We start from the raw sequence: 13,866 nt of genomic DNA on the forward strand, positions 1-13,866 counted from the left end.
CAGCCAGTCAGATGATCCACTCCTCTGGTAGAAAGTAAATAATCTCAACAGCTATCAGTTGGATTAAGAAGAAATCGTACACAGACACTCCTGGCGCCCCAGAGGATGAACACTACTACACTACTGACTTTAGGGATACTATGACGTTTTGTCTTGCATTACTATGAGGCTTACATTTTGTAGTTTTGGGTGAAATATCTTAACTTTTTGATTAACTGCCTTAACGTTTGTTACGTACATTTAAGTCCCCCTCAGCAAGAATTATATTAACAGCGATATCTTGTTCATGATTGTTCATGTAGCGCCACCTTTAGGTCAAAAGTCAAATTTGTACAGAGCAAATAGCCAGAAGGCCGCGATCAAGAAGTCCTTTTTGGTTAGCAAGGTTCCTAACTGAGTGAAACGACCCGGAAGTGTTTAAGTGTCAACCATGAAAAGAGAGGCTCGAATTCTAAATGATAAGGAAAGGAGCTTCATTGCTTCCTTTATTATCTCCTTTAGCAAAGGAAACACTGGACCATCCTTTTGACCGTGGCCCAAATGACAACAGCATCGGCCATAGTTTAGTGCTAATAGTCAATACTAGCATGCAAATACAATAAACTAAGGTATATTAGCATTTAGCTCAAAACTCATGATAGCTTTTGACCCTTCATTTTGTCCAACCATTAGGTTAAAACTTTAGTTTGTCCGAAACTAATTCCTGTAAAATATTGACAACAGCATTAGCCATAGTTTAATGCTAATAGCAAATGTTAGCATGCTACCACACGACTAAGACCTGTTAGCATTTTGCTCATGATATCCTCTGACCCTACAACTTGTGCCACCGTAAGGTCAAACATTTAATTAGTTTAACAAAAATACTTTGTTTAGCATGCTAACATGTTTAACTAAGACGTATTAGCATTAAGCTCAAAGCTGCTATGCCTAAGTACAAGCGCTGTTAGTATGGCTATAGTGCTGTTTACAAATGTATATTATAGATATACTATATAACGTGATGTTCCATTTATTTTTAGTAACCAGCTTATTAACCTATATTTTTAATAAATCCTTAAGATACTGAGCTTTTCATAGTTTTTCACTGATACTTACTGTTACATTTGCTGGAGGTGTCAGATCATTTCCCTGCAGTGACTGCTGAGAGACACATAAACAAATAAAACCAGCTTCTCAAAAACCCCCAGTATATCTGTAATGAACCTGCAGCTGCCACCTGCTGTAACCATGCACACACACACACACACACACATGCAGTCCACAAACATGATACACAGCAGCAGGAGAGTTAGTGAGCCGTGCAGTCGGGACGCAGTGTTTGTGTAAACAGCAGGAGCCTGTAACAACAAGACATCCCAACAATAAGGGCTTCCCGTGTCACAGAATGAAAGAGGGAGAGAGATCATCGCTGTGTGGTGTATGTGAGAGTCAGCCGAGTGTGACTGCATCGTTTCCTTACATGCTGTGTGTGTCTGTGTGTGCAGACGTGTGAATGTGCATGTTTTAAATGTAGAATGAAAAATTCCTCTTCTTTCAGTAGAAACATGTCATAAATAATAATGATATTGAAAGTAGAGATAAGATGATTAGTCGATTAATCGATTGGTAGATGCAAAGAACATTTGATCATCTATTAATCATTGAGTTAATCTAAATAAATAATCTAATGAATTATCTGCATCTGATAATTAAAATAAGTAAGGAAATAATTTGAGTTTCTCTACACATTACAATACCAGGGATTTTGATTAATTACTGTTATTGTGCCTGCTGACAGATCATTAATGTTATTAAAATCATATGATAATGATGATTAAATTAGTAAAATTTGATTTTTTTTCAACTTGTGTTTATTTTTACCTACATTACCTCTCGACATGCCCCTGATTCCTGTTTAACTCATTTATAGTTGCTTGTAAATTATGTAGCATCCACTCTGTGTCAGCAGAATGGGGAGGCTGCTGAAATGACCTGCAGTTACCCCTACTGCTATCCTGCGAATAATAGAAAATTGGAGTTAGAGCTATTTTTATGATAGTATGTGTATGGCTTGATAACAAATAAAAGCACATAGACACTGTATGGGCTGTATAGCTCACTTTTAAGTAGCTGCATTGATTGTATAAATAATATATAATAAAATAAATTGAATAGGATGACATTTAATTTACATTTAACTAACAGCAATCATGCTGACTTGTAGCCATCTGTTCAACATACAGTTACATTAAACTGGTAATCTTGAGGATCTCGGTTTCATACTCTGCACCTATGGCAATAAACGGTAATTGCGGGAGCACACTTCCCAGATATCCAGACAGTGTTACATGTGTGACGTCCACGGTTGGCTCCGGTTGTAACTCTTGATTTTTGATCTGAGTGTCGAGTTTGTTTCTTTTTCTTTGGATTTTAACTTATTTTTGAAGTTGTATCTGTAGTCATCCATCTTTTCTTTGTTTGTTCAGCCATAATACATTACTGTACTGCAGAGACCGGAAAAGCAGCCGCTTAGCTCCGCCTACCCTCTCTGGCAGACCAACCACTGCTGGGTGATGGAAAACGCGTCACTGACTGGGCGCCGCTTGTGACATTTCCTGTGAATGTCGCCGCAGACACCCAGTTCATAATAATACTATATACTGCAAATGCAAAGGCTTTCATCAGTGGGCCACAGGCTCAATCACCATTGTGTTACCTAATTCAGCGATAGATAGTGACTTAACAGACATTTATTTAAACGAAAATCTTCCACATTATCACTTTAAGGCCTGTGCTCATTTAGTACTTACTGCAGATTATTAGGCTGTAATATTCTGTCAGGAGTAGTTCTTACTTCGTCTGTGATAATGAGTACGTATCATTGTTAGTTGTGTTTCCTGCCACACTCTCAGCTGGAGGGAGAGAGCGAGGTCTCCTGGAGCGAGAGGACAGCTCGCAGCAGGGAGGCGCTCTGCAGGGCACTGTTAGATATCATACAGAGTGTGTGTGTGTGTGTGCGTGTGCATGCTCGTACAACTGAAGTGTTTCTGTGTGTGTAAATATACATTATGCGATTGGTTTCTTTGACAGTGTATCTGACATAGTTGTTGTGTCTTTTCTGTAACTTGATTTTTTACTTAGGGACATACAAAACACTTCCACAATATCAGAACCGCATGACTAGTCTTTGTTTTCTTGTATGAACTCTGAGGTTAGCTAAGGTCTTGCTCATCAAGCCCACATTGATCTTGGTTCTTAAAGCCAATCCCTCAAACTTTTTACCAGAATACTAAACAGCCTTTTCAACAAGCATTAACATGCATGCCAGGCGTTTAGGTGTTATCTGGGTAGAGCAGGAGGATAAATGTGCCACTGAAGATGAACTATGGCTCGGTTACAAACCTCATGAGGAGGTGAGTCACATTTGGCCGCTGACACGTTCCCTTTACTGCAAACCTTTCTGCCACCACAAATTAGATTGAGACAGACTTCAGCTGATTTATCACCGATGGTCGGATGCTGTCTCGTAACCATTACTCAAGCGGTCTTAATGTTGTCAGTCAAGCTCTTTGTGTACTTGTGCTTCAAATAAACATGAAGAGTAAGTTGTTGTGGGCTCTAACACATCATTACGTCTTCATGCCTTACATGCACTACAGACTTTTCTCCTTAATTCTACTCATTATTTCTCCCTCTGGCAACTACCCATCTTATTAGCTCTGTATACATCCAAATGTCAAACACATTTTTACTATCTGGCAAACCTAAAATAAGATTTTGTTTGCTTCAATCCGAGTTGTAGCAAATAAAATAATTTCCTCAAATGTCAGCAAATACAGAAGCTCTCCAAAGTTGATTCTTTTTTGTCTTCTAACTATTCTTTGAATGCAACTCTCACTAAAGTCTCACTAAATCCACTGGAAAGAAAGAAGTTCCCATGGCTCAGTGACACTTTCCAGTTAAATATCAAGTTTAAACTGAATAACTTAACTAAATCCCTTCTGTTTCCCCTGCAGAGAAAAGCCAGAAGGGAGAAAAGAGGAAGCAGAATGGAGTGAAGGAGAAAGGGAAGGAGAGGAGGAAGAGTAGTCCTGAGAAGAAAAAGGAGAGATTGAAGCCAGAGAACGGCTCCCTGCTAAAAGAGCTAGGTACATTGTGTGTGTTTGTGTGTGTGCGTGTGTTTGCAAACTGATGAAATGCACCTCATTTGCTGAACAATATGTGTGTGTTTGTGGATCCTTATAACCCTGCTGACTGAAGTTGCAGCACATTTGCAGCCTTGACGCATCAATAATTTACACAAGGCAGTGTTTTGATATTCAACAGGGCAAAATGCAATAAAAAACAAGGAAGACATCATAAAAGTTGTGAATCTCAAGATAATATTGTTTCGTTTTGACCTGATAGAGACTGTGTTTTTTTGTCCTCAATGAATAATTGATGCATCGAGAGCTGCAACCTTTAAAAGAAAAGCTGCTGCGGTCAGCATCCTTCTCATGCCGCTTGAGCATCACCTTTTCTCTTATTTACAGGCTTCATGCCTTCATCATCAGTGTTGTCAAACATTTTGTGTCTGCTGGTCAATGTAGATCAAGTGTCAGGTGTGATGGCAAAATCTTTAATAGGAGTCGACTGCAGCTCGGCCCTGCAGGTCCGATCTTATGCATCAATCTGTGGACAGTGTAACGTCACTCGCAGAGACAGAGATGCAGCAAGAATGGATATGATGGTGTAAACCACCAGGCCTCCTCTCAGCTCCCCTCTTATAAATAAATCACCTTGTTTAAGTCAGTAGAACTGTCTAACAGTATCCTAAGAGGCACAGTACATGAGATACAATCATACTACGAAGGATGGGAACTGAGCTTTAGCTCTCGATAGCCACTAAACCTTCCTACAACTCTGCTCAGTACTCTAAATAGTCTCATGTTGGCTTTATAAGGGCTATTCTTTCCCTTTTTTTGACCAAATATTACTCATGGTGAGAAAAGAAAACGATTAAGGTTTTTTAATTAATTTTGTGTATTTTTCAAGGCAGTTATCAAGCTGCTTATCAAGGGATGGTCTAACCTTGTCCAGTATAAGAAATGAAAGTTTTCTCTGTTTTATTGTAATGTTAGCTAAATCCTTCAGAGGAATTCAGATGTCACCTTGGTCTCTAGGAGATTTCGATGGCTGTTTTTCTTTATTGACAGACATTTTATACACTTAACAATTACAGAACAACATTTTGAAATAGTGAGAGTACGACCTGAAAGGAAAATAAAACCTCCGGTTCATCCTTGATTTGTAAATGTTGCAACAATACGGTGCTGCAACTGAGGCTCATGGGTATTGTAGTATTTAGTGCGTGAGTGATAATCGCAACGTCTGATGACTAAAATCCTGCATTTGACTAAAAGATATGGTTGAAAACGACAAGTTCTGGGGGCACAGGTTTAGCACAGTTGGTAAAGCAGACACCACATGTACAAAAGCTGCCGTTCTCGCCGCAGCAGCACTGGTTCGTCCCCACTCTCCCTTCTCACAATATTTCCAGTCTCTCTTCAGCTGTTCTAACAAATAACGACAAATTGCCATAAAAGTAATCTTTAAGAATGGCACAATTGTAAATAGTAATGCTGACTTGAAACAGTAACAAAGAAGTGACTGGATTGAACCAAAGCCAAGGCTTATGGGAAATAAACAGGACTGTACTTATAGAGCTTTTCTAGTCTTTCAACCACTCAAAGCTGCTTTTACACTACATGTCACATTCACCCTTTCACACTTACATTCACACACTGATGGCAAAGGCTTAAGTGCCAATCTCCAATCAGGATCTATTCCCATTCATAGTCTGATGGCTCTGCCTTCAGGAGCAATTTGGGGCTCAGTGTCTTGCCCGAGGACATTTCGACATGTGACTGCAGCAGTCAGGGATCGAACCCGTAACCTACCGATTGAGAGACGAATGACTCTACCACTGAGCCACAGCCAGCAAAAAAATAAATGTAGGAAAAAGGGATATATCAGGCTATAAGCGTAACTAATTACTGTATCTATGTCGGAAGTCGTGTTAACCCTCAGCCATAAAGTGCAGCTGATGCAACAAGTTTCTAGATGCATCACTGCTCTGTTGAAATGGAAACAAAGTAAATAAATTGACCCACAAAACAAACTTTTATATAAGTAAATGGAGAAGTTAGGACTCAGGGGTAGATGAAAATGGTGTAGAGATGAGAAGACAGAGAAAAGCTCTGTCAGCATTAATCTTTGTCAGTATTGAGCGACTGAGAGAGTGACACTGTAAGAATAAAGGAGAGAGGCCTGTCACCGCCAATCCTCATCATTAGTGAGATGACGATGGATGATAATGGATCCCTTTCCTGCGAGAAGGTGAATCATTTGCCACCGATCATTCAGCTTCAAATGTAACTTAGAAGACAGACAAAGTGGAACTGAGCAGGCAGATCACATGTATGCAGATATTTGTTTAAAACGTTGACAATTCACAGGCATTCAGCTGACAGTTGTATTCACAGCCGCTTAAAATGAACGAGGAGTTGAAGGCTCTGTTTCTCACTCGAGGACACGAGACAGGCTGTTGATGGACACACAAACTGGCAGCTGTGGTGATTCAATCTGTAGCTTTTATGTTGTCAACACAAGACGAGCCACCTACCAGACTATAAGGGTGCAAATTAACATTTCAATGCACAGACGTCTTCATAAAAGACAACAAGATGCTGTAAAGCAGCTCCTCCATCGCTAAACAAGTGATCATCATCACTCAACAACGAGTTCCAAATGTGTTTAAATCAGGGCTGCAGATGCCAACGCCTCTATATTCTGAAACAATGCACTTACAGATGTAATCTTTATCCCTCTGTACATGCTTATCTCTCTCGAGTTAGACAAGCTTGTTCACCTCAAGCCTTCTCACTGGATCTGTGTTATCAAGTTAGACAGGCTTGTTTTGAAAACCACTGAAATCCTGAAAACATCTTGATATTTTTTCTGATGCAGCTGCTTTTTATGGGACAGTAGAGATGTGACAGATTGATGAGAGCCGGCGCTGTTTGTCGTGGCAGAGCCAGAGAGCACTGTCACAATCAAACACAGTGTTTCCTCTCATTCTGGTTACAGCTTTCAGGCTTTTTTTTGGAAACTCCAAAATTAGATAACAATTTGTATCCTTTTGAAAAAGGTATCAACCACACACAATGTATGGTTGATAGTGCTGCAACAAACGACTATCTTTATAGTCTACTAGTCACCGATTATTGAAACAATTAGTCGACTAATCTTATAATTAATTGCATAATACCTTAATGGCTCTCATTTAGCCATCTCCTTTTACATTTAGTAGGAGGTTCTTTTAACGAGTGCTAACTAACAAAAAAGACTTTAAGTCTTTTAATAAACTTTGCGGCTGATTTGGCTACTACTGAAACAAAAGATTAAAAAAAGGAGGAAGAACAAGAGATGAGAAGGAGAGAAAAAGATGAAGGTTTTAAGGTGAGGGACTGAAAATGTAAATGAGAGAACAATGACACAGCCTGGCTGTAACTTTGGACTGTTAAAGTTGACGTTTAAAATAGTCTTTCTATAGCACTACAGTGTTATATTAATGTTAAAAGTCAATACAACTCCGTCTAGCTAAAGTTAACTAGCTGAGAAGCTAGTACACACAGAATGACACAACCAACTATTATCAACAATTAAATTCTTTGGCAACTAATTTTGTCTTTGATTTTGTCGGTTTCACCCATTCCTACAACACCCAGCGTGCATTGTGCCCCTCCCTCTGAAAGGAACGGCCCAGTGAGAGACGCTGGAGTGAAATACTACCGTTTTCAGTCAAGGACATTGATCGCTGCAGGCAATGACTCAGAGCGGTACAGAATCTGAAATACGACGAGAATATACCGGTGGATCGTCTAAATAAATCTTCAGGTCTGCAGTCTACATTTCAAACCTGATGATTTTGAACAAGACATGACATCGGAGGCCGTCCTACATTAAGGAAGTGTAGTTTAGCGAGCTCCCTGGCCTCCACCAGATGACGCGTTTTACATAGTCTGGGGAGGTTTTCTGGGGCCCATTGGAGAAGCGGATAGCGTCCTCCAAAGGCACAGAGAGAAATTATATTTTTTTCTTACCATAATGTCTTTAGCTCCCCATAATAGCATGATAGAACTGAGGTTGAAAATCGGCGAACTAAGATCAACGTGTAATTTAGGTTAATATAATAGAATAGATACTGAACTAGCAAACGATAGAGGAAAAGAAAGGCTTGTGATATACTGTATGTTTGTGTGGGCTAATGAAATGGAAAACAAAGTCCTCCATATCTTCAGGCCTCCTCTGAAAACAAGCTCCTTTTGCTGTGAAAAGCTTCTATATGTAGGACATCAAGTGGGTGGATTTGTAGCCTTACATAATCCTTGTTTATTGGTTCCCAGATCTAATAACTTATGAACATTCCTGCAGTGACTTTGTGTAAAGAGCTGTGGGCTGCAAGGACAGTTACTGTACATGATGAATATCTGAGAGGATAAATGAAAGAGATTTCTGAAGAGTGACTGTGCTCACTAATATCATTTATCCTCCTTTTCATGGGAGTAAAAGCAGTTCACCTACATGATACATATTTATAGTGTTTTACCACCTGATAGACACGAAGGGGAATTAATAAGGATTGATAATATGCGTATTGGTATCAGTCCAATCCCTTTATTGATTCATGATCAGTTTTCTGTGTGAGAAAAAGTGGGCCCACGAAGGTTTTACACAGGAGCTCATAGGCAGGTCGAGCTGGCTGTAGTAACTGTTATCATTTTAGAGGGACAAAATCAGAGAATAATGATACATTAGTTTTTATTGAGCTTAATCTGCTTAATCTGCCTACGTGGTAATGAGGATGTTTAATCCTTATAACAGATGTGTTGCTTGGTTAGGAACCATTGGCACCAGTACGTAGCGTGACAGGCACATAGAATTTAATGTGTTTCTATACCACAGGGCAGTTGCAGCTTTGATCCCTGGCTCCTGCAGCCGACCTGTCGAAGCGTCCCCAGGCAATACACTGAACCCCAAATTGCTCCTGAATGCAGAGCCATTGCCGTGTGCTTGAAGTTTAGATTGAGATTAGACAAAATGCTGTTTGACTGCATTGATATTGGAAATTAAAAAGCTCAGAGGCAATCGATTCCAAAGTATCGCACATTGTGGAACCAGTTGTCCATTCCCATCCCGATTTGTTGATCCTCAAATGATCTACAATCTGGAGGATCTACAGTATGGATGAAAAATCTGCTTTGAAGTTGATGTTTTGTTTTTATTTTAGTTGCCAATGTCTTGTGCAACTTGCAGTGCCACAAACTTTTTCCACTGGGCTTCATGCCTCCGTATACAATAATAAAGTAAGTTGTGCTTTTAGTTGCCACAGACTTTAGACAAACTTTATTTCAGAAAGGTCAGGTGCTGAAAATCTGAACCACCTCACTTCTGTTAGCGCATGCTGCTATCCTGACAACTAATCCGACATGCAGAGCAGCCACATCAACATATAGCACAAGAAAGCATTAGACATTCACAATCAGGACGTACTGTCACACTGGCGGCATCACTAGATCAACATATAAAACGTGAAGAGCTCGGTTCCTTCCTGTCATCTCAGAAAACGAACATGACAGAACGTTGCTCAAAGCTACAAAAAACACCCAACAAAGACTTCATGCTGTTATCAAAGGAGCTGCTCTGTTGATAAAGAAATGGGCTTCTGCCTTTGTGGGATTAAAGCACTTTGGTTGGAATTATATACGGCTAAGCTCAACCTCACTCTGTTGTCAACATTAAATCCATCCATGCATCAACAAAGATTCGGGATCTACTTTAATGTGTTTCGTCAATGAAATGATGCAGAGCAGGTTGTGTGTGCACCTCTTAAAGACCCAGTTGTGTGCATGTTCAATTCAATATGCTTTATTGGCATGAATGTAAAAAGGACAATATTGCTAAAGCTTTGAGCAGTTGTATGTGTGTGTATTACATATAGAAGTCCGGTATAAGCACCACAAATTAGTACTTAATGACAGTCCTGAGTGTGTAAGGCTTCCAAGTTCATCGAATATTAAAGCCATCTTACTGATATGTAAACAGTCCAATTTATATGTGTCTTTATGTGGTGTTGCTCTCTGAAGCAGTTGTTGCTGTAGTGTAACACCTGTCGTGTGTTAACCCCGCCAGGTAGTGTTTCCAGTAGCGTTGTAATCCGATGGGCATACTGAACTGAACAAAAATGGAATACTAGACTTGTGTTACACCCATTTGAAAAACAGTATTTGCAGGTAATTATGACCCATTCACCACGTTTTTCTCCTTTATCTGCAATGATGAAAATATTGATCCAATTATAATTTTGATGGAAATTTGTTGAAGCAAGAGAAAACTTAAAAGTCATGTTATAATTGAGAATGGGAATGAGGTGAAAACTAAAATGAGGCAGAAACAAAACTAAGAAATGGAAATGTTAATTACCTTTTAAAACGAGCATTGAGAAAAGCCTTAATTATGGGTTTAATGGAGGGATTCTATGAACTGTGATGGTCTTAATGAGGCTTAGAGGGAAATAAGTTTACCAGAAGCAATTAGCATTTTAGAACTTGTACAGTGCAATATTCAGGGCCCAGTTGTTCAAAAGTAATCTGATCAGATAATGGCTATTGGTCTGAATTACATCTTGAGAATGGGTTGTTCAAGAAACAATAAGCAGATTAGATCAGGTAATCTAGTTTGGGTTTCTATCTGGATAAAACCTCATGTTTGTGTCGTTATAAAATTTTGATGAGGATTGGGACTATCCCAGCAGAGTGGGGGATTCAGGCTGGATTTCAGGAACAAAATGTAATGACACTTTGAAAATTGGTCAAACAATACAACATTTTTTTATGATGTAGCTTATACTGTACACTGTACACTGGAATTGCTGCATCGCTACAGGGTCATAGATAAAGTAGACCTCCGAGCAATTTTGTCCTGATAAAATAATCCACCAAATAAGATAAGATAATTCTTTATTGATCCCCAGGTGGGGAATTCGGGTGTTGTAACAGCACAAGACAAAGTAGCAAGGAGGTAAATACAAATACAAATAAGAATAGAGAAAAAGGGCGGCTGTGGCTCAGTGGTAGAGTCGGTCGTCTTTCAATCGGAAGGGCGGAGGTTGATCCCCAGCTCCCTCAGGCTACATGTGGAAGTGGAAGGCACTGAACCCCAAATTGCTCCCGGTGGCATAGCCAACGGGTATGAACATGATATCTGATTGACAGTTGGGCACTTTACGTAGCAGCCTCTGCCATCAGTGTATAAATGCGTTTGTGAATGGATGAATGTGATATGTAGTGTAAAAGCAGCTTTGAGTGGTTGCAAAGACTAGAAAAGCGCTTTATAAGTACAGTCCATTTACCATAAAATAAATAAAATGAAATAAGAGATATATACAACTGGTATACAAAAGTAACAAAAGGGACAATCTAGTGAAGTGACATGTACGTGTAATAGCAGCAACATTTTAGCAGTGTGAAATAATACAGTATGATATGAGGTATAAGGTATAAAATATAGTACAATATAAGGTGCAATATAAAAGTGGCAATAAAATACAGTATGGTATTTTACAGAATGTATATGTATATAATGTCGTATGATGTGGAATATTAAGTGAGTACTAAAAAAGTAATATGAAGTAAAACAGTGTCGATATCAAACGTGATATTTCATTTTAAGCAACTGTGAGGAACTTTCATATTGTGTGTATTTTAGCATCCCTTGTGTATTACATATGTAGTATGTAGTCCCATTAAGAGCACTGGTAATCTGGAAAAAAGTCAGGTTGATCCAATCCAGTTATACTTTGAAAATGCTGGGATTTCCATATCTGGAAGAGAATGATTCAACGTTTTGAACAACTGGGCCCAGTGCAGAGAAAGTGCACAATCATATGTTGTATCTCAGAGTAAAATCAAGATACAAAGTGGCAGAGCTGTTCTGAGCTGTCCACCCACTCACACAGTCAGCGATGACGCAGGACTTTCTCTCATTTCCTTATTTAACCGGAGCTGAGGGTCACAGAGCCAACAGTGTTTTCCTGTCCAACTGAATTTGATCGATAAACAGAGCGACGATAACACAAGACAGGAGAGCAGTTTGGCTCTGCCTCGCTGTCTTCCTGTTCTGATATTATCTTCCTCTCTTTTTTTATTCATCTTTCACTCTGTTATAACACTCACTCTTTTTTATCTTTCCGTCCCTCTTCCTCTCTTTCTCTGTCCTTGTCTTTCCATCTGAGTGATGAGGGATAAGGACACCAACCTGATGTAGAATAGATGCTGTGAAGTCATCACTCTCATTGTGTTTCCATGACAAACAAACCCGTCTGTGTATGTGGTGTACTTTTGTGTACAGCCATATCATTTGTCTGCATTTGTGCCTGTGTGTGCATGTATGCTCTCCATTGCCAGTGTTATATATATGTATCATTCCTGTCACAATGTGTCATCTGTGTTTGTTTTTGCGTGCCGTATGTGTTCATATCTCACAGTCTCAGTGTGTGTGTGTGTCTGTGTATCAGGCCATCTGTTCTCTGTCGGGTCTGGTCCTGACTCCCGGGGCTTTGTCTTCCTCTTTGTGTTCTGGGATCAAGAAGACAGATATGTACCAGAGCTCCTTCTCAGATCTACTGTCCCCTATCCCCACAGTTTATTACTGGGGCCCATATGTCAGGGCTGATTTGGAAAAAAGGGAGTTTGTTATGAAATATTCCATAAGTTGATCATAAGACATCATAAGTATGTGCTTTAAAGAGCAGCTCCAGCCATGTTTTAAGACATATAAAATGCTCTTCTTGAAATAACAGATTGTGTCTGTTATTTTCTGCAAAATACGGTTAATACCTTGTAAAAATCCTCCCAAGGCATCTCCTTCTTCACCCTCTTTAAATTCCCAGATCTGCATAGGCCCCGCCCACTATGCAAATTTCCAACCGCCCCCTCCGTCCCGAAAACAAAACACGTCTCTGCCATCATTTAGTGGCAACTTGTTGAAACTTAGCTAGCTTGAAATGTACTTATTAGTAGTAGTAACGTTAACGTTAGTAGTCAGTGACGATGACGGTTACAGCTGGCTCGCGCTTCGCTGAAGTGGTTGCCATAGGTTACACATAATGATATGCATAGCCTCACCCCGTCCATTAACGGGATTGGCTCCTTAGGTTTGTGACGTCTCAAACCTGCCAATCTGAAAACGTGTTGTTCAGCCTGTCCTTGGTACACTGCAGTTTAAAAGCAGACAGGCCCAGCCATGGAGATAACTGCTAATGTTGTCCCTGATATGTCTTGTAGCACATGAAGAACACCACATGGAGATGTTTACATGGTTAAACACTTGATTTTCATTGGAGGGGGTCTTTAATCATTTGACTGCCAAGTTGTTTGTTTTTCGTGATTCTGCATAAGAATGCTGAATCAAGTGATCCAATTTTGGGTGCATTCTGGTTTCCCTTTCTAGTCCGAGTAGTATGGTCCACTAGCGTTACTGTGGGCTTGGTCTGTATGCAGGAACACAGTCGGTGTGGAGAGAAAAAATTGGTGGAGGAAAATCAAATGCAATCCTGGAACCATGCAATCCCGGCAGTCATCTGATGAAGTGGTAGTTTTAGTACATCTCTATAAACAGATACATGGAAGCTAACAATCTGTTCTTTGATGTCATACCTCAACTCCAACTGCATTCACGCTTCTAAAGTTGCTAGTTGGACTGTAAACAATGCAGCGCATGGAAAAGGAAGTCTTGGCTGGAAGTCCTTCATTGTTAACAGCTGGCTACACCAAAATCCCCGAA

General features: G+C 39.8%; 1 protein-coding gene across 1 annotated transcript in view; it reads left to right on the forward strand.

The window, feature by feature from the left end:
* The window catches only part of jade2 (jade family PHD finger 2), a 216,190-nt gene that overhangs the window by 192,289 nt on the left and 10,035 nt on the right, over positions 1 to 13,866 (forward strand). Inside the window, exon 12 of the mRNA XM_069669488.1 lies at positions 3,999 to 4,130. Coding sequence (XP_069525589.1) covers positions 3,999 to 4,130 — 132 coding nt within the window. The remainder of the gene's footprint in view (positions 1 to 3,998; positions 4,131 to 13,866) is intronic.

Source organism: Semicossyphus pulcher, unplaced genomic scaffold, assembly GCF_022749685.1.
Source record: "Semicossyphus pulcher isolate SPU_LCO1_2020_fin unplaced genomic scaffold, fSemPul1.0.p SCAF_10, whole genome shotgun sequence".
Classification (NCBI taxonomy): domain Eukaryota; kingdom Metazoa; phylum Chordata; class Actinopteri; order Labriformes; family Labridae; genus Semicossyphus; species Semicossyphus pulcher.